At 39.9% G+C, this 22,338-nt stretch overlaps 1 protein-coding gene across 4 annotated transcripts in view; it reads left to right on the top strand.

Annotated features, from left to right (window-relative positions):
- The window catches only part of fam110b (family with sequence similarity 110 member B), a 50,232-nt gene extending 38,828 nt beyond the window's left edge, over nt 1-11,404 (top strand). For 3 of the 4 annotated variants that reach the window (XM_079820123.1, XM_079820121.1, XM_079820122.1), the window contains one exon: nt 8,200-10,678. In XM_079820123.1, the coding sequence (XP_079676249.1) occupies nt 8,527-9,720 (1,194 nt within the window). In that variant the 5' untranslated portion in view covers nt 8,200-8,526 and the 3' untranslated portion in view covers nt 9,721-10,678. Of the gene's footprint in view, nt 1-8,199 lie in introns of all 4 variants that reach the window. The other variant, XM_079820120.1, reaches the window with a different exon arrangement.
- Nucleotides 11,405-22,338: the final 10,934 nt, after the last annotated feature.

Here is a 22,338-nt window from a genome sequence, read left to right as displayed (position 1 = left end):
TTATCGATATATCGCAAATGTACATATCGCAAGGGTACGCAATATCTGAATGATTTTAATAGGCTACTTCAACATTGTGAAAAGTGTACGTTTTAGGTTGATGCATATAGCAGAGAATAGACTGGGCACACGACTGTTACTTATGTGATTTGCTTGATGTTAAAAAGAGTTATTAAACACAATAACTTGTGAAAAACAACTCCTTGCAGTCTCGCGCTGTCTGACACACACACCGAAACGTGCGCACAAGCCGTTCTTTTTTTCGTGTCTTGTTACACACTCAAAGTGTCAAATACACACACAGTTGTGTCAAAAATGTCTTGATGAGTATTCATGTAAACACATAGAAAGAAATAGATTTTACACACTTAAAGCAATATTGTATCGCATATCGAATATCACATTATTTAACAAGCATTTTTCTTCAATATCGCACAGCCCTAATAAAAAGTGACTGACGTACTACAAGCAGAGAACTGTAGATCTCATTTCTGCTCGTCGTCAGCATTCTTTAGAGCATTTGCAGTACATTCGCGGCAGATAGACGCAAGTGCCATTAAAAACAAAAATATAAAAAAGAGGTGAGCAACACTATGCATTTTGCAGCTTTCACGCTCGCTGTCGTTACTAAGCAACCGGGTAAACAGCTGCTACTTTGATGCAAGCGCACCCCGGTTCGGACCCAAAAAATATGAACACAGTGGGGGCAGGGGGAGGGGGAGCAATCTAACTTGGGTACAGTCCAGACAACCGAACCAAGTGTGAAAGCACCCTTAGTTTCACTACTTTTAATGAATATGATTGTGTTTAGAGTGTCTGTGACTTACTTCAAGTTTATTTGTGGCAGTTTGCATGTCAGCTTAATGAAGAGATACTCAGCTTCTCGTCTGCAGCGATGCGTGTTGTAGTAGCTCTGCCATATGTTGTGGCTGTAACATGTCATATCGCCTATAATGCTCTCACACGTTTATTTTTGAACATTTTGGGAGGAGTACAATTTACATATGTGGTTTCAACAACCAGATGCATTTACACTTGTCCAGTTTGATCTGGAATTTGTCTCAGACCACCTCCTGAAGTGGTTTAAGGCAGTGTTTCCCAACCTTTTTTCAGTCATGGCACCCTTTGAACATTTTCTCCATTTTGTGGCACCCCCTTGCAAACCGCTAGGGGTGTAACGGTACAGATTGCTCACAGTTCGGTTTGTATCACGGTTTTAGGTTCACGGTTTCGGTACGGTTCAGTATTTGCTATGTTCAGGGGGAAAAAGGACTACTGTCAAATAAAAATAAAGAAAATAATAAGAACAAATAATTTAAATACAAGCAGCAGCACAAATAAATACTATTGAGCAAAGATACTAATAAAATAAACTATGCTTTTCAGGTTTTTCAGGTACGTCTAACATTAGTTTTCAGGTACACAAATTGATCAAATGTAAAATAACATTGCATATTTTACTGTATAAATTAAAGATTAATCCTATTAAACTTATAAAAGCTATTCAATCAAGAGCAGTGAGTGATGTCCTTGTCTTTTGTTGTTTGACATTAAACAGAAAGCAGTAAAGGCTACTGCCCCTTTAAGACCTAATGCTCGGATATTCTCGACTGTATAAAGTTTACTTAAGGCATATGTAGACTATGTCTGCTAGAATACTCATCAAGATGGACATGTTGACATACTTTTTGTGTGAGTTTGTCCGTTCAAGAGCAAGACTTGAAAGAGAACTCAATATTTGCGCGCTGTGAGACGTGTGCGCGCTTTCAGATGAGTGCACAGAGACACATTTTCTCACAGTGTCTTCTGGCACTACACCCGGGTGATGACGGCGAAAATGACTGGTCATATTCGAACATACGGCAGAACTCGCATGCATTGAACAAAGTTTACAAAGAGAGAATTATTTGCAAAATTTGAACAAAAAAAATTAATTGAAGGACTTTTACATGGCACCCCTGCTCTCATCAGACAGCACCCCGGTTGGGAAACACTGGTTTAAGGGATCGGATGTTGCTCTTCTTCATGGAAACTTATGTAGCCAGGGTTCAAAATGAACACTCACAGAGTGTCAAACACTTCTCTGTTAGCATGGCCTTTGAAAGTAGTTTAAAGGTCATTCCTAGAGTGTGTCCCAAGAGGGAAGGGAGCACGTTTAAATGTGCTAATAGTCGAAGTTGCTCTAAGAATACAGACAAATGTGCTTGTGCTTTAAAAAGCTCACCTTCAGTCTTGCCATTGAAGGCCATACTCTGTTTAGGTGCAGTTGTAATTTAGTGTTTTGTAGACCTTCTCAAAATAGATGCACTGTTGCTACCTGTGCCTGCCAGGTAGCTCTCGACAGAGCACAGCAGGTCCTGTGTTTGGTCTGGATGTCAGAATGATGCCTTGTAATAGGTTCGCTATTTACCTTAGGCTTTATTTTCAGAGTCTTTCCTCCATCACAGAGCACCTTTGATTTCCTACAGCGGCATTGAGATCACAAGTATCCTTGAAATCGCCGTGGGCCTTCCACTGCCAGTTTCACAAATAAAATTAAAGTGTCTAAGAAAGATGTCTTCTGTCTGGATATTTTGGCAAAGAAAACGTCAGATGGGGATGGTGAACTGGATGTGATGCCAGAGACTGATTTGTGGCACTTGAATTGTTGTGATCTGTCTGGTAATATTTTCTTCTGCTCTCTAAAGTCATAGCTTTTGAACTGAATCTTATATGTGGATGGTAGACTCTAAAGGCCTGACCAACATGAATGTTCAGTCCAGCATAAATTTCAGTCCGATTGTCTGTTCAAATCATTGTGTAAAAACTGCAGACAGACTGAATGAAATTGCAAATTCAGTCTTTGACAGTAGGTGGCACTTATAGAAAAGCCCTGGTTTCCTTGGTACACAAAGCACTGCATAACTTTCCTTTTATGACACAAACATTGACACAAACAGTCAAAAAACATTTACATATTTCCAAATAGGCGTTCAGATTTTGTATTCACTATGGTGTTTATCAAATAACACCAAATACAAGAGTACAGAGACAAGAGAAACAGTTCAGTGAATTCTCTGATATTCAATGTTGCTTAAAAAAAAAACTCAGTTTGTGAGCGCCACCAATAGTTTTATGTCACAGCATCTCTGGGCATGTGACCAAATGCACAAATTTTACTGCACTGAAAAAATATGGTGTAGTAATTGTTAATACATTTCACAAATAATTACAATAAATGGAAAGCAACACATTTTGAAGTAGAAAGACTGAAATAGTAGGTCTATTTTTGAAGTAAGCATTATTCCATTAATATGTTTTATTGAAAAACGATGTTTTTACTGTGTGATTGACTGTTGTGCCACGTCTAAAGCACATACCTGTAGAAACCATTATAATTAGTGATCCCGTCTACACTGAATGAGGTGAATGGATGCCGTATTTCTTATGTGTTCTGTACTCTGCTACTTCCAATAACGTGCTGTCATGTGTCTATTGTAGACAAGCTGCTACACAGCAGAACAGACACTGTGACACTGCGACAGGTCTAGTAGCTTCTATATATGATATAATTATGTAACAAGATCTTGGCCATACACACACACACACACACACACACACACACACACACACACACACACACACACACACACACACACACACACACACACACACACACACACACTGTGACGGTTGGCCCATGTCTGGATGAGTGACAGGAGGGGAGAGCCAATGAGCTGCTCTCCCCTGAGGGACGGGGCTCATCTGCTGGCTCCATGAGTCAGTAGTCCAGCCCACTGCTACCAGCACACAACCAGCTCTAATGTCACAGCCCTGTGCTGCTGCCATCGCTACTGCTGCTGCTGCTGCTGCTGGTGTGAGCAGATAACAGATGGACACCAGAATCTGTTGCTTATATAGCAGTTCATCAACACGCTGACACTCTCAATATAACTGCTCATTCATTTGAGCTCTGTGCCATCACGTCTAGCTGTGGTGTAATCTTATGAAATTATTGCGAACATATGAATATACAGGCGGGTCCAAAATGCTCTTTATATAATCTCAAATCAACCTCTCCTGCATGGATGCTTTTATGATACTGATAAGGGTTGTATATTTGTTTTAATAATTTTTTAATTAAATTTTGTATATATAATAGTGTGTGAGTGTGTGTGTATATATATATATACACACACACACACACTTATATATATATATTAGACATTTAGATACTCCTATTTAGTAAGAAAATGTTTTGACACCACAACCAAAGCAGGTTTAATAAAAATGTTTTTTGCAGGGAAGCAGGATCATACTGTAGTTCTTCTCACCCTGGGAACTGTAACTAGAGGACGAGCCTTTAGGCAAATGTGATAAAAGAATTTAGCTGAAATCCAATCTTCTCTTTGTTTTATACATGATTTTGTAACCCAATACCCCCAGCGGGACAGTGGTGCTTAATATCATCTCAGAGTTGATAAACGCAACAGACTTGTGAATCTAGTAGCATAACGCACATCTTCGAGCAGGGTGGTTTATATTGATATTTGAAGTAGTCATGTGGCCTCAAAGCAGCAGGGTTTCTGTTTTAAACTGCCTGAGTAAAAACTGTTCACGTGATCATCATGTGTTTGGATTTAAAAGAAAAAAGTTTGGCCTCTCAGACAACAAGATGGTTTTAATGGTGGTGTTGCTACATTGCCAAACGGCTCAGCTGATGCGGCGTATTTTCTGTGCGCATTTCTGTGATTTTTATGACCCGAGGCGCACTGGAATGTGGCTTACGTGGTCATACAGTATAACACTGGTACAGCTGAGAGAACATTCCTAACATGGGAAATGCTCTCGTTGATACAGATGTGCTTTTATGGTCTGCTAGCTGTACGTAAGAAACCGTAAAGACCTAAAGACCTGAAATAATAAGTGTTTTCTGTCCTTCTGCTGAGTGCTGACATATCCTTGTCCTGTGCTGACTTGTTTCCTAAACAGCACGTTTGGATAGGTTATTAGGTTGCATAGATACATGTACTTTTTTAATTTAGCGTTTAGTTTTCCACATCTGTGAACCATTAGCAGTTTGCTAGCCAGAAACACTGATATTCAGGAGAGGGACTCTCATTCTAGAGTCTTTTGATTGGACAAAAACTTGTTTACGCCTCTGAGTACAAGATCAATATTCATCCCTATCGAGATTTATCACAATTACTAGACCTTGCGCTTTTTTTTTCCCGTTCCACTGACCTGTTACGTGTTCTGTGTAAACCGGCCCTAACAATATTGTATCCGCGCATTAGTCTTAAAGTGACAGCAGCATAATAAACTACTGTTAGACCTACCTGAAAAACTTGAAAAGCACTGTTTATTTCATCTGTATCTTTGTTCTATTGTATTTATTTATATGTGCTATTGCTTGTAATTAGATTTTATCTATTTTTTAGATTTTTATCCATTTACTTGCGTTTAATAATATTTGAAATATATTAGTTAGCAGTTTTAGCTGTGGTATCGAAATTGGAATCGAGAAATGTGAAATTTCACCTTATTTGTTACAATACAAGGTTACATGGATCAAAAACAATAACTATATTATTAGTTTTTTTTTTTTTTGTGGTGGGGCCAGTGAAAAGTGTGAATTGAATCGAAAATAAATAAAATCGAATTGAAATCTTGCGAATCGGAATCAGGACGTCTGTATCGATGACCAAGCCCTAGTGTGTATGGATTTATATGTAATGTATATTTAATGAAATATCAATGTAATAATGTTTTAATTATAAATGCACACTAAACTGGATTAATAAATGTGTACAACATATTGCTTATTGTTAATTCATAATGCCTAATGCATTAACTAATGTTTACAAATTAAATCTTATTGCAAAGTGTTTACCACTAAACGCCACAGAGTTTATCATGGTCTTTTAAGAGCAGAAAGGAAGATTTACTGTAGTACACACATGACGGGCATGTTTCTGATAAGGGCATTGGATCGCACATGCAGGGAGGCCTGCATGTATTACTGATCGTGTAGCAAGTTGTTCTAATATCCGTTTTACAAATCGCTGTTTCATTTCAGCAGGCCAACTCACAGGCATGGTGCGATGAGGTAAAGTGTTATTCTTACATGGACGTTAAGGGTGAGCGGGTGCGTTGAGAAAGCCTTGGGGATTGTCTTTGGCTCTGATAATTCAGAAGGGCTTTGGAGGGAGATGAAATGATGTGAGATGGCTCTTGGCTGGAGTCCCACAGCTGGGCTTACTCTGTTTTGGGGGAGGGGGCTACAGCACTCAACACAGAGGATTAAAGGCGACTGTTTTTTTTTTTTTTTTTTTTGCGGGGGCGTTTGGGGAGATCGTTACAATTATTACTCTCTGCATGACCCGTGTTTTAGACTCCACTGTGTTCTGTAATTATGTTTGAAGAGAAAGGCCCATTCCCCATATGCTGTTTTGGGTTATAATCATTGACCCCTTTCTGAAACATATAAACAGTCTTTGTTGATAGCGTTATTAAAGAACTGAAAACACAGTTTTCATCGTAGTCTCTGCTCATATAATGTCTAGCTATATCCCAAGTGACTGCAAATGGCAAAATAGGTTAGTTTAGATAGTATTACTTAAGGTTACTCCAGACCAGTGCTTATATGTTATGACTCTCTGGCTGGTACATAATTCACTTGCGTTAAGCAGTAGAAGTTTTGTATGTGTGATTTTGACCAGAAATATTTTGATAAGCTTTATTAAGAACCTCTGTGGCATGTTTCAAACACAATTTTTCTAAAAACACTTATAAAAGCACAATATATGTACTAGAAATGTTTACCTCATAGAAGTACAGAACCTTCAGTGTGTCAATTGACAGCATGCCACAGATGAAGGACTTTAAATTGACCAGAATTGTCCTATTAAAGTCCATCTTAGTCTGTTTTCTCCAATACTTTATCCTCTGACATTTCCAAGACTTTGCAAAGCCTCTATCTAACCCAAAAGTGACCCTGGGGATGTTTTAAGTGCTTGGGCGGGTCCAGTGAGGTTCACTTGCTAATGGGAGTTTTTGTAATTAAATTATATGATATTTCTGCAAAACTGATTGTCATACAACAATAAAACCCCTTATGAGCTTGTAATCACTGGATTTGAATGGCCTGAGGTCAGGATGTACAAAAATGAATGAGTGCACTAAGAGTGCCATTGTAAGATAATGTTTCATACAGGTTTAAAGTTAACTAGACCTTGTATTGGTCAACATACATGTCACATCATGATAACATTCTGGACTGCCTAACAAAACGTTATTTGAAACAATAGACCATTTTCTACATTACAAAGTGATATATATATATGCTATTTCAGGAAGTGTGAAGCTACATAAGCAAGAAAACTTAAACCTACTGAGCTAAAGACCCTAGGCATGTGAAGATTTAAAATAAAATAGGCCTGAGCTCAAAGAAGAAACTCATTTGCCATCTCAGTAATGGGTGTGCTGATGTTTATTTTTTATTCATCTCTGCAGCCCTGAGATTGAATCAGAAGATTGTCACAGACTGTTGTGCCATAAACTGCTTTGTCATTGCAGTTTCCCGAACTATTGTGGCCACCACCAACACTGTTGTCCAAGAACCTCTGTAATTACTTTTATTTATGAGACCAGTAAAGTTTTCCACCATTTTGTGTTTCTTCCTCTCTTCAATGTATTTTTTTCTCGTCCCCCTGCAAACAGCCTCAGGGTTTTGGCAGGAACATGAGCCCTGATCATACGTCTATATTTCTCTCTCTGCAAAAAGAAAACTTGCGCACTCAGGCTTAAATTGCTGAATCATCTTTTCTTTGCAGTTTTATGAGAATAATTAGCCTCTTTTCACTTATGAAAATATATATATATCATTTTGTTATGATTATAAGCAATAAATAAGAGAGCTGGCTTACCAAATTCTCTTTCGCTTTATTGGATGATTATATTATAATCATATGGGACCACAGTGCACTAGTCTACAAAAATATATATAGATTTAAAATGTCTAAGATTGTCTCACCCACACCTACCACTACCGAAATGTGTTAATTCCACTGATATTGAGGTGTACATGTGTTTCTATTAGTTGTTTTCTAGTGCTTACATCATCAGCCAACAGCATGCCTGTGTCGCAGCTCTTCCTGTTGTTGCTAGGAATGTGATGTCACCTGCTCCCTTAACATGGTTGGTCCTTGTGTGTTTCAGATCCTCAGCCTTGGCCAGGAACAAAGGAGCAGCGACAAGTCTTTTCCCCACAATCCTCTGGTGTTCCCTCCCAGCTGGCTGAGCCTGACGGGTTGTGCTGACACTGACTGGAGCTGAGTGCTCTCTTTTTCCGTTGTGCGGGGCCTGGCTTTGTGGTGGAAGCGAGGGCTAATTAATGAGCTGTGAGTATGAGGCCTCACTGCTGACAGCCAGTGGAGACAGGATTAATAGTCCGGTCATCTGGCTTGATGTGTGTGCCTCCGGGCTGCCCCTTGACGAGAGTCCACTGCGGAATCCACCACGGCGGCCGCCGAGAGACCAGCAGAGATGCCCACCGAGACGCTGCAGGCAGATAGCAAGCCCGCCGGCCAGGGTGGGGCCTTTGCCTCTGCGGTCCCACTCCGCATTCTCAACAAGGGGCCCGACTACTTCCGACGGCAGACTGAGCAAAACCCGAAGCGGTTGAGTGCCGTGGAGCGGCTCGAGGCTGACAAGGCCAAGTACGTAAAGAGCCAGGAGGTCATCAATGCTAAGCAGGAACCCATCAAGCCACAGGTACTGGCCAAGCCCCCTGTCTGCCCAGTTCCTGTCAAGAGGAGTGGCGGTGTGGGATCTGGTTTGAAGGCCTCCAACAACAATGCCAAGTCGGACACCTGCGCAACCACCACCAAACGAGAGAATCTCAACCTGGAGATCCTCAAGAATATCTTGAACAGCTCCTCCTCATCCGAGGGGCCTGCCAAGGGCGCGTCGTACAAAGTCGGGGCACGCAGCTGGGCGCCACATCGGTCGTCCGAGCTGTCGGAACCTGGATGCCGTTCTTTTACGGACTCGCTTAAGGTACCATCTTCCACGCAAGGTCGACACAGTCCACAGGGAGGCAACTTGAACCTGAGTCGCAGGCTGCTGGAGGAGAGGTCATGCGAGGTCGACGGGGAGCGCTCGCCACTGCATGCCTCCCACAGCTCCTCAGACATTCGCCGCATGTGCAATGGCAAGCCCCTGAGAGCGGCCCGTAGCAGCAGCTCTTCCGCACCACCACTGCCGCCCAAGCCTAGCGCTAAAGCCTTGGCTGCTTGTGACAATGCTCCCCGCTCCCCTGAAAGAGATACAGCGGCCAGCACTGCTACAGAGCTGGAAGTGGGCAATTCAGTGTCCCGCAGGCCCTCCCTGCACCGCTCCAAATCAGACTTGAGTGACCGCTATGCTCGGGCCGGTGCAGACGTGGAGCGCTTCTTCAACTATTGTGGGCTGGATCCCGAGGAGCTGGAGAGCGTAGGTGTGGAAAGCTTTGCCCGAGCGAACTCTGACATTGTGTCGCTCAACTTCCGTAGTGCCAGCATGATCAGCTCGGACTGTGAGCAGTCACGGCATAGCAACGACGACCTGACCGATGAAGAAGACGATGCCGGGGAGCGCGTTCCCTATGGAATTTCTGCCGTTGAACGGAACGCCCGGGTCATTAAGTGGCTCTACAGCATCAAGCAGGCGCGGGAGTCTCAGAAAGTCTCCCATGTCTAAAAGAGGGCCCCATCTGGACTTGGTACCTGCTTATTTTTGCAATCCATGCACTGTCTTTGAAATCTCGAAAGATTACACATGGCAAAGCCTTTTGAGTTGATGGCTCTTTTTAGTCGCTTTTTGCATTCAGTGTTCGCTGTCTTCTGAATCTGCATGACTCCTTAGACACTCAGCCCCAAGGTAATGCAGCTCATGTAGTAACCTCTTTTAAAGATGGTTGCGTCACCGCCATCTCTGTGCAGAGAACAACTCATATTTCCTTTTTTTGTTTCTGCCTCTGTCTATCAAACGTTTTGATGCCAGCACTTTTCAGATGCTTCTTATTTCACTTGGGCGCACTGAGCCAGGAAGCCATATTGGTATGAATGCAGAGCTGCAGTGTGTTTAGACTTCTTTTGATCCTCTCTCTCTGTCACTTTTTTTGACTTGTTCTTATGATGGATATGAGCAGTATGTATATAAACCTCTGTGAATAGGCGCAGCAGAAGCATGTTTTAGTCTATTCTCCAGATCTCCCCCCTGCCCGACTTCTCCTGGTCAGCCTTGCACTGGTCATATTGTTCCAGCAGTATCACAACACCATTCAGCTTCATGTGGTTTGTTTTCACTTTGTCTGTCGTTCATAAAGTTTCTGTTTTATTTTTGTGGTATTATTGTTTCGAAAGGTGTAAATGCTGTAAGGATATGTATATAATTTTCAGCGTTGTCGGAAAAGCATTGTGTGAAGACGTGTCCATTGCTCCTGGTATGTTTGTTCACCCTTTGGGCTTGCATTGCGAGGCTGTATGAGACTTTGTCCATGAACAAATCTGTACGACACTGTTGTTGCAATGACGTATATGTTCGGTATATTGAAGTTTGAGCTGTTACTTAAAAATGTCATCAAAATGTTTGTTCACATTTAGTTCTTTTTCATTTCAATAAATGGCTGATTTTGCCAACTTTTGTCATCAACCTCAAATGTTTGAATATATTTTTTGTTATTTATACATTTGATGCATGCATGTGATATTTTTCTTGAAGTGAAGTTTTCAAAATATTGTAGTTTGTGTTCCTCTGTGGAAAAAAGTCATTCAGTTTTAGAACGACAAGGTGAGTGAGTTTTTTTTAAGCCATCCCTTTAAGCAACCACAGAATGATTTTTGAACCAGCTCACACGTCACAAAGGCCAGTCATGTGATCCTCCCATTGCAGCTGTCAAGTCTTGTATTCTCACAACTTGTGCATAGGCAAGATCTTCCCTGTTTTATTTTCGCTCTCATTGTAGCCCTTGTCTCTTTGCAGAGCATGGCTGTCTGCAAGAGGGTAGGTACCTTTAATGTAGTCATCTTTGCCGCCTGCTTTCTCAGGGCAAGAGGAAATGATCTAATTCATCACAAATGTTTAGAAAAACCAGACCGCTGCACTAGAGGCCCCCTCGCTCCCTGGAGCACCTAAACTCACTCCCATAAACAAGCTCAAGAGATCCATGGGTCACAAGCTGGAACACTTACGTGAAACCTAATGTTTTCACCCACTTTACTCTGCAGTTTACAGAAAAGACTAGCAGTCGAAAGCACTGAATTGGGCAAGTCTCAGTATAACTTTCTCATTCTTATTAAACTTTGGTGCACATGATGTAGGGTGCAGACATGAACGATACCTCAAACTATGTGTCTTATTAAAGAAAAGTTGTTTTTGCTTTTATTATTCTTAGTTATTGGACTAATGATTTTATCCCAGTGGACAGTGTAATGGGCAGGAAAAAAGACCAGAAGGAGGGACCTGAGCCATATCTAATGACTGGAATCAGAGCCGGCCCAAGGCATCAGCAAACTAAGCCGCTGCTTAGGGCCACCAGGGGGCCCCAAAGAGCACATTAAATGACTTTTTGCTGTATGTTATTTTATGATGATTGAAATCGCGAAATGGCCTTAAAAAATTACTATTAAGTTTTCTAATATATGCACAGATTGAGTCCGACAGCGCTGCACGAGCTCGTGGCGCCATCGGCTGGACACTATTCGCTTGATAGCCAGGGTTCAATGTCCAAAGTGCAAGAAAAATCGGTGCTAAAACGGTAACCTTTTTATGAATGGATGGATTTGAGAATGCGCTATGGTTTGGTGCAAATATCTTGTCTGACATGTTTTGGAGTACAGCATAGCTTCCAGTTTCTCAGTAAATGTTTTTCTGCAAGTGCTATATCGTCCCCTTGGAATTATAAGTTGTGTAGCCTACATTTTGGAAGTTTTTATTTAGAAAATAAAATGGTTCTTTTTACACAGTCGAATAGAATGCAACACATTTTATTTTATTTCCGCCAAAAAGAAAAGTTCTGTTTAATGTTTGAAAGAAATCAACATTTCTTGTTTTTAAAAGAAGTCTCTTCTGCTCACCAAGGCTGCATTTATTTGATCAAAAATACAGTAAAAACGGTAATATTGTGAAATATTATTATAATGTAAAACAGCTGTTTTCTATGTGAATATATATAGTAAAGTGTAATTTATTCCTTTGATCAAAGCTGAATATATCATCATTAATCCAGTCTTCAATGTCACATGATCCTTCACAAATCATTCTAATACGGTGATTTGGTACTCAACAAAAATGCATGATTATCAGTGTTGAAAACAGTTGTATACAATGTTTTTAGGATTTTTTTGAAAGCTTTCTATTTCAGAGAAATGCTGTTCTTCTGAACCTTCTATTCATCAAATAATCCTGGGGAAAAGTAAGCATATTCAGCATAAGAGACTACTTAAAAAATAAAAAGTACATATTCCAGTCTGAACTGTAGTACTGTAAGGCTTTGAATATTAACACCTGACCACTCTTGTGGGTTTGCTACTGTTACAATTAAAAACCGTATACGGGTAAAAACATGACAGCCAGAAATGATTAAAGCAACACAGCTACAACTACTAACATTGATACTGGGTGTGCGAATTATCAAGAATTGACAATAGTCAATCGTATTGGTGGTACAGAGCGCCCCCCAAATAAAATTCTGATTAGGGACCCATAAGGGCTTGGGCCGGCCCTGTGAATACACACTCAAAGATAAAGGTTCTTTATTGGCATATGGACCTTCAACATCCATGGAATTGGTCCAATGCACAAAAGATTATTTTTAAATAAATAACGTTTAGATTATTAATGTTGACTCAATGATCACTGAGAGGTTATCATTTCCCACTTAAAACTAAAAGACCGATTTATCTGTCTGCCAATTTTGTTGGCTGATATGAGCCTGTCGCAGATATAACGGCATCGGCGTATATGATGCAGATATGCCACCAATATGAGCGCACACCCAAGCATGTCCATGCATCTCACAGTGCGCGGATATTCACACAAAATTAAGTCAAAATGCAAAAATTAACATTTTGAGTTAAAAGCTGAGAAGATCGCGTTTTAACAAAGACTAACTTACATACAGATGGGATTCAGAATGATGAAAAAACAGATAGAGTAACAGATCGAGTGCATCAACATCTCAAAGCTTCACAGTCCTGGGTCGACATTTCATTCAGTAACATAGCCGTTTCGATTTATATGCTATTTAATGTTGATGATCGCTTTACATATGCATCTTATATGAGATCACGCATTTCTGCTGCTTCTTTTCCTGTGTTTTGATCAGGAGATTCTGCACTCGTTCAGATTTGTAATAGCGCCCCCTACAATATAACAGGGAAAACACAGAAATCATCAATGGCAGAGAAGCGTTCTCTCATAAAAGATGAGAGAAAAGACAGAGAGAAAAAAAAATCACTCACTGCTCTTGACTGAATAACTTTAATAAGGGTTAATCTATATTTATACAGTGAAGTGATATTTTACATTTGATTAATATTTCTGTAGCCTACCTGCAAAACTAATTTAGACCTATGAAAAGCCATAAAATAACTGTTTTTCATTTGTATGTTTGTTCTGTTGTATTTATGTACAATGTATGTATATTATGTACATAATGTATTATATATACAGTACCAGTCAAACGTTAGGACACCAGTGGAAGAGTGTGTCCAAACGTTTTGCTGGTACTGTACTATAATATATACATAAAGATTATCGCTGATATATTGGTATCAGAATTGTTTTACTCCCTAATATCGGTATCGGCCCCCAAAAACACACTGAAAAACCCACTGGCTCTACTGAAAACCACCCTAGCAACGCCCCAGCAACCACATAGCACTGCATTAAAATACACTAAAAGTGACATTTCTCAGGTTATGCTGTTATCTTGAACAGCTTTTATACATGACTGTTGATTTTAGTAACCAGAATAAGGCATGTCTGTCATTTAAGCCACAAAATGGCTGCCATCTCTTGCTGTTCTGAAATTGAATGTTGTTTTAGGTTAATTATAAATGATTTGTAAAAGCATCTGAGAGCCTGTTAAACAATATTTACACAATGCACACCCCTCCCCTACTCCCCTTACCCCAAGAAACGTAATGTAGGATTAGCGAATCCTCCCTCCGGCTTTGCATGACATGGAGATCATTTCTCAGTTGATCTAATGACTAATGGGGGTTTATCGGTTCATGTGAGGAAAGCACAAGACTTTCGAGCGGTGGCAGTAAAAAAGGTGAATTTAATTTTCCATTTTGTTTCCTGAAGTTACACTAATAGCATCAGACCTTCTCATGAACGCCTTCATTAATTTCCATCTTGCAAGCCTGACAAAAGAGGCATTGATGAATGCCCTTTCTTTAGCGCCTCTCTCCCTTTCCCTGGCTGGAGCGGAGCAGAACATTAAAGGCTATGAAAGCAAGCCATGTTTGAGCTCTGTCTCTCTCTCTGCTGGAGGGATGCTGCGACATGGTTGTTGGAGTTCATTGGCTGTAATCATTCCCCCTGCACGCATCCCTCCACAACACAAAGGCTGCAAGTTTCTTCATCCCTTTGACTCATGCTTTTCTAATGCAGCGGTTTAAGCCCAGCGCTTTGCTACAGCTGTGAGCTAACATGACATTTACCACCAATTGCCACGTCTCTCGAAGGCCAGAGGCTCACAGTCATCATGTGGTGTCATAACTCGTTGTCCCTCTTTTGTTTGTTTTGCTATTGTTTCGTCTGTGGCCCTGCAGCATTTCATCAGCACCTCCTTATATCAGTATTGAAATGGAGGATTTTCTACATGCCACTCATGGTCAATTGTCAGCTATGTATTTAGAAGAAGTGTCATGTTAATTAAAAGTGATGGGGAATTACATTTTTTAAACACGTGGATTGCAAATGCAGCTTTAAAAAACAAACAAATAAACAAACATAAATAGTAGTTTTGATGAAGTGGCACAATTATTGTAGAAAAAGAAACAATGGAAATGCATGCTGATCTGTTAAGTTCAGTTACAATTTTGCCTAAATAGTTTTGGTTAAATAGAACCAAGTAAATGACATTACATTATACATTATAATACAGATAATACTAGATTTTTGCTTTTATGTTTTACATGTCCTTAATGTGTGTGTAACCCTTATTGTCTGGGGCAATTGTGGCAAGTTTGTTTAATTCGTTCATTCGTTCATAGTGTTTTCAAAACTGATAATAGTACATGTTTCTTGAGCAACAAAGCAGCATATTAGAATGATTTCTGAAGGATCATGTGACACTGAATACTGGAGTAATAGCTGCCGCATAAAAAAAATAAAAAATATATTTTATTGAACCAAGAAAATAATACTGGCAGGAAATTACTGAGGTGCCCTTGAGCAAGGCAACTAACCCCCAATCGCTCTCTGGGCGCCGCAGCAAAAATGGCTGCCCACTGCTGCGGGTGTGTGTGTCCACGGTTTGAAGTGTGTGTATGTGTGTGTCACTACTCGCTACTCCTAATTCCAAGTATGGATTACCATACAGTACTTGGCCTTCACATGCCTTTTTCACTAAATGGAGACAACAGAAATCCTTTAAATCCCAACAGAACATTAAACACTAACAGAACTCTCAAGATCTCAGCAGAGGAGGGTTAAACAACCCAAAAAACGGCATTACCAGCTTCACTTATGATAACCAGTTTGACTTCATTCTTCAAGTCTTTATTGAGAATTAAAAATATTTTAGATATTGAGGATTTATGGAAAGTAATAGGTAACACCTTATAAGGTGACATTGTTACATACATGTTACTACATGTACTTACTATAGTAATAACAGTATATTATGCAAAATTACAAATAACTAACCCTAAACCAAAACCTAACCTTAACTACATGTACTTACTTTATAGTAAATGAGTAAATGCAATGTAACTATGTCACCTTAAAATAAAGTGTAACCAAATAATAAACTTAGTTGTCACCGTTATGGTGATCAGTGTTTGCTTTAGTTGGGCCCTTGACATGTTTTTAACTTTAGTTTTTTTCTGGTGGTTATAACTCATTGTTTTTAAGACCGTCATTGTGGCAAAAAAATACTGTTGGGTATTTATTGATGATGACATCATCATCAAGTATCCTAGTTCACAGATCCTTATTTTATTACTGATCAAAAGTATGTAGAATCATTAAATGCATTTAAATATTGTATTATAAACGCTGTGATACTATAGCAAGAGGTCCAGTATTGTTGTGGTAATCACATATTTTTTTTAAACATATTGTGTACAAAACATTTTGAACTACGAATACATGATTCATGCTGAAATGCATTCTGGGAGCAACCATAGTATAAAAGCTACCATAGTGCCATAGTATAAAACTGAAATGCATGCTGGTTCCCAAATAAAAACTAAAGTTAAAAAGTTATGGGTCCAGAGCCCAACTAAACCAAACACCGATCGCCATAACGGTGATCAGATCTTTGTTAACAAACAAAGCATTTTCAATAAAACATAAACATCTAAACCTTCTCAAACTAATAACTTCTGTAGACGAAATAAAGTCAAACTGGACTATATTAAGTGAAGCTGGTAATGCTGTTTTTGGGTTGTTTAATCATCCTCTGCTGAGATCTAGAGAGATCTGTTAGTGTTTAATGTTCTGTTGGGATTTAAAAGTGTTTCTGTTGTCTGAGTTTTGTGGGTCACCATTGTGCTGAAGAGTAGAGCCTGTGGTTCAGCCCAGGAGAAGACCAAGAAACATTGATAATATGCTGCATGTTGCTTCATTTAAAAGGCAGTAACTGTGTTGCAGTGATGTATATTAGTTGCTTTATTAACTTTATGTTTTTAGTTTTAATTAATTCAGTTAAATTTCAGGTACACAAAGTATTTGAACAGTGTTTGGTTGCAGTTTAATAAATATAATGCACGTAAATTTTTGTCTCAACACTAGTTTTTGTATTAAAAACGTACAACTTTTGAATAAAACACCAAATTTAAGGCAATCAATTTCCACATATATGTCTAGTAATGTGAACAAGATCATTAAGAAAATTAGTTCAGTGTACTTAAATCTTTAAGCTGACTGAACAAAGAACTTAACTTGTAAAATTGAGTTACCAGTACGCAGGAAGTAACCTCCAGTTACCTCTACTAAGTGGAAGTAAGTTTTATCAACTCAAAAATGACAAGCTAATTTACTTGAAAATTTAAAGTAAAGTAAACTTATTGCATTTGACAGATTAATATAATATAATACATAAAAAGCATGGCCAAAACCTAAAGGCTAATATAAAAATGAATAAGAATGCTGGAAATGAATGTGAAGACATTGAAATAATTTTCTTTTCTTAATATTCTCAAGTTATCTTCAACTTAATTTAATGAGTTCCAAGTGTAATCACATCTCAACTAATTTGTTTCAACTAAAATGTTTTATTATGTTTATTTAAATGTCACATCATGGTGGTTTAGAGCTTATTTTTGTAAGACTTTACTTTTGTCAACAGTTAATCAGGTTTTACCTGGTCAAGTATTTAAACAATACCAACAAGCCATCAGAGCAAAATATCATTAGAAAGCATGTGGGGACCCATCGTTAAAATTCCAGTAGCTTGGTAAAAGCTTTGTCAACAACCTGCATTCACTTGTGTTCAGTCAGGAGAGTAAGAGGGCTCTGTGTGCAATGAATGCTCCTGAAATTGAAATTCAAATGGCAGCCCACAGCTAACCATTATCAGCTGCTCTGAGATTCCTCTCTAGCCTCAAATAACTGAAGATGCTTAACAGAGGGGAAATCTGAATTATAAAACATAAATTGGGCTTGTATATCTAAACAGCGAAGAATCTCATGTCTTGTTAAAAGTGTGTTTTTTACGCATGATTTTTAACATATCTAAAGCAGATTGTCCTAACATTCTCCCCTTAACTGAGAGGCAACATGTATGAACAACAACCATAATCATCTGATTGAAGTGCTTTTTTATTCCGATGAGAAATGCATAAGCCATTCATTTCTGAATACCTTTAATGGGCATGATACTGAGATGGCATGCAGATGTGGTTATTAGTGTGATGCACGTAGTGCCTGCATACAGTATGAAATGGAGATTAACTAAAGCTTCTACTTGGGCCGTGTGTTAAGGACAGTATGTAACCATTCTGGTCTTGGGCGACTGTGGTAAAAAAAAAAACATTATTTGATATTTTGATCAGTTTGTTTAATGTTAAGCAGCACAACTGTTTTCAACATTGATAATAAGAATAAGAAATGTTTCTTGAGCAGCAAATCAGCATATGTGAATGATCTCTGAAGGATCATGTGACACTGAAGACTGGAGTAATGATGCTGAAAATTCAGCTTTGCCATCACAGGAAATAATTACTATATATATATATATATATATATATATATATATATATATATATATATATATATATATATATATATATATATATATATATATATATATATATATATATACACACATACAAATAGAAAATGTTTTAAAAATGTATTACTGTTTTTACAATAATTTTGTACAAAAAAAAAATCAAAAGCAACCGAGACAAAAACATTTAAAAAGTGACCGACCCCAAACTCTTGAATAGTAGTGCATGTACGGTAATAAGCATTTTACACATGCTAGAACATGAATGTTTTGACAGTTCTATAAATATACTTTTTTTCATGTATGGAATGTTTTTTTTAATGACCTTCAGTGGAACAGAACCATTTCACAAAAGCAACTCTGAAATATCGATACGAAACAAAATGTAATGTATCTATGTCTGTAAGCCATACAGTTCCACACACACATTTTCCGTCTCAGGGACACAACGCACAAGTATGTTTGTGGTCACAGCACCCATGATAGAAAGGTTAGTCACGCAGGACTATAATTGACCTAAAAAGCTTTTATTTCTGTTCCCACTTCTGTATCAAACTCTTGGCACACAGAAGGAACAGAAACCATCTCTGGATCATTAGATTGTAATGAAGGTAAGCCATGGTGATGTTTAAATAAGTTAATCGCAAAATACTGTATGTGTGGTGCTAAAATCGTGTATTCCCCCCCAACAAACAAACAAACTGTTAACTAGTTCATTCTAGGTGCTTGGATTTCTGTTGGATGTCATTCCGGAGCAGCCTAAACAATAACTGCATCATGTTGAACACAGACTGTCCCCTAGTGGTGCTTTCTGGTTCCTACATGGGTGAGAATATAAATTAGAAAAGCCTTTTAAAATCTAATTTCACTTTACTATACTCCAATGTTTTTATACAGTGTTTTATATGTTATGTGTGTTCCCTTATGAGAACAAAATGCAAAAACAGCTCAATAGGTTGATAGTCCATTCAAAACATTACACACAGCCTACAGGCCTACAGGGGGCAGCGTACACACAGAGATGATCCTCAATATGCAAGAAAGGTGCATGCTGTATGTTCACTAAAGAATATTAGCTTACTGAAAACTGCAAAGCATACAGTTCTTAAAGTATGTAAAACAGAGTGAATTGCAAATAATAAATGTATTAAATGGTAGTATGCTACATTGTAAGTGGCATGACTGCTAGAATTCTTTATCCAAGAATAATCTCAGCAGATATTACTTTTGTCTTGTCTTCGGACTGATCAGCCCAGTTTTGTTGTCTCTCGTGGGTGTAGTCTGTGTGTCTCGTTGTCTTGGTGCTCATGGTTTGTTTTGATAGTTTGCCATGTGCCTGTTTTGTTTATTTTTGTTTAGTTTCTCTCCCCTCTCTCGTCGTCTAGACTGCATTTGCCCTTTGCCATGCCCTGGCTTGCTTCCCACTCCTTGGAATCAACTTCACTCACCCCGGCCTCTCATTCCTCGCCCACCAGCGATCTCTCCACCGGATGTGTCGGCCTTCCCAGCCCGGTGCCACGATCCATTGTGTTATCTGTTCCTCCCGTTCTCCTGAAGTCTGCCCGGTAGAACTCTGTTGACTGCTTTTGGCCTTGTGTGCTATTATTCTAGAAAATTCTAGTTGTTGTGCCTGCAATTGAATCTCGTCTTGATTCCTAACGGAAAAGTCTGGCCAACATGGATTCAGCGAGCACGGACCAGGTTCGCTGCTGTTCGCTCTGCAGCCCTGTGTTATGCCACTGTGGGCTCCAGGTTGGCCTATGTCCTAACCCTGCTCACTGGTAAGGCTCTTGAGTGGGGAACTGCAGCCTGGGATGCTTGTGCACCCTTTTGTCGCTATTCTGTAGATTTCTGTGAGGAAATGATCAAGTTATTCAACTGGTTTTCCCGGGGAGATGAGGTGGCTTCCAGGCTAGTGCGGCTCTCGCAGGGAGCTCGCTCCATCACAGATTTTGCCATTCAGTTTCAAAAATGAGCCGCCTCCTGTGACTGGAATGAGGGGTCCCTGCGTTCCAGGTTTCTTGAGGGGCTGGACATCCAACATGAGATTGCCACCCATGAGCTGCCCCTCGACCTGGAATCTTTGGCAGACCTGGCTCTTTGTGGCAGATCGGATCCTTTGTTGACACCAACGTCGGTCTGCTTGCTTATCTTGGAGGCTTCTTCCCCCAATCAACCCCGTCCAGTCATCACCTCCTTCAACAGACCCCGAGCCCATGCAGTTGGGGCATCTTCGTCTCATACCTCAGGAGAAACCGTTCAGATGGAATAGTCAGGCCCAGGAGTCCTTAAGTTTCATCTCTGCTCCTGTTCTTTCTATTCCAGATCCTGATCGGCAGGTCATTGTCGAGGTAGATGCCTCCGAAGTCAGGGTAGGCGCAGCCCTGTCTCAGCAGAGCCCAAAGGCTGGGAAGGTGCACCCCTGCACTTTCTTCTCCCGTCTGAGCTAAGCTGAATGTAACTATGGCATTGGTAACAGAGAGCTGTTGGCAGTCAGGTTGGCCTTGGGTGAGTGATGTCACTGGCTGGAGGGGTCAGAGCAGCCCTTCCTGGTTTGGATGGATCAAAAGAACCTTGAGTACGTCCATTCGGCCGGGAGGTTTAGGGTGTAGTCACACTAGGCACGGTTGCCTTGTACTGTGCCCGAGCGCGATTGTCCCCCCTCCCCACTCCCCCGCTGGCCTGCACTCACATTGTACTTAACGTACCGGGCTGGAGCACGCTTATGTCATTTTCAATTTATCAATTTGCAGCTTTACTCGCAAACTACAATTCATGCTCATCAATAAGGTGAGAACCAGGACCGTTATAAACCTAAATATACTTGATTGCACTCGAAAAGTTTATCCAAGTAGTAATAGTTTGGTGTAATAATATAATGACAGTAGCGCACAGTGGTTCCGTGCTCTGGCACGGTTAGCGCTCAGACTTCATGCAACCGTGCTCGAGCCCAACTGAACCGCGCTCTGGCCCACCTCTTCCAAGCGGGCTAGGGCTGGCCAAACGAACCGTGCAGGGCACGGAACAGAGCGTTCACACTTGTCAAACGAACCGTGCTTCGGGGGTCAAACGCGCTCGGGCACGGTTCAGAGCGCCTAGTGTGAGTACACCCTTAGTTCACACCAGGCTTGATGGGCAGTCATTCATCCTCATTCATTCATTAGCTGAATAAAATGCAGATAAAGACATTTTGACCGATTAAACCTGAAGATAATTAACACACCATTGCCACATTATATGATTTATCGGTGTTCTTCAAGTCATCTCGGGTATTTTCATAAGGATAATGCATATTTATAATGAAATGCTGTCTAGAATACTATACAATAATATAATTTCTGCCTCATTCTGTGATAAGAAGCCACATAGCATTATTTATTAATTTTTTCACTGCACCACAACTTGACAAGACGCTTGGAGAGCAAGATTTCCTGTATCCGTATTGAAATCCTCATCACATACGTGGATACGCCTATACATTGTTACGTCGAAGCAAGTAGGCTTAGCAACCCATGTGGATAGGTTGGTTTTGTCTGGACACACAAATCTTATTTGATCACTTGCAATTAATAATGCGGACAGTCTGCCTGAAAAAAAAATCTGATTTGAGAAAAAATTTGATGTGTGTGCAGTCTGAACATAGCCATTAGGAGCTTTCCACATCCACAAAAGTTAACACAGACCTACAGGCTGTTCTGTTTAGTGCAACATTACTTGGACTTAATGCAACTAATTTCCTAGAGCTTTTTAAACTTCAGCTTTCAAACAAACTAAACCAAAGACCATTCCACGCCAAAAAAAAAACTGCCTAAAGCAACCACTCAGAGCACCTTAGCAGCCTCTTAGCAAAGTCTAAATCTCTTTAAACTTTGTATATCTCTTTAAATGGCCAGAGTGTTTACAATACG

This window comes from Gobio gobio, assembly GCF_949357685.1.
Source record: "Gobio gobio genome assembly, chromosome: 6".
Classification (NCBI taxonomy): Eukaryota; Metazoa; Chordata; class Actinopteri; order Cypriniformes; family Gobionidae; genus Gobio; species Gobio gobio.
Note: the sequence above shows the minus strand (reverse complement) of the source record. Positions and strands in the feature narration are given on the sequence as shown.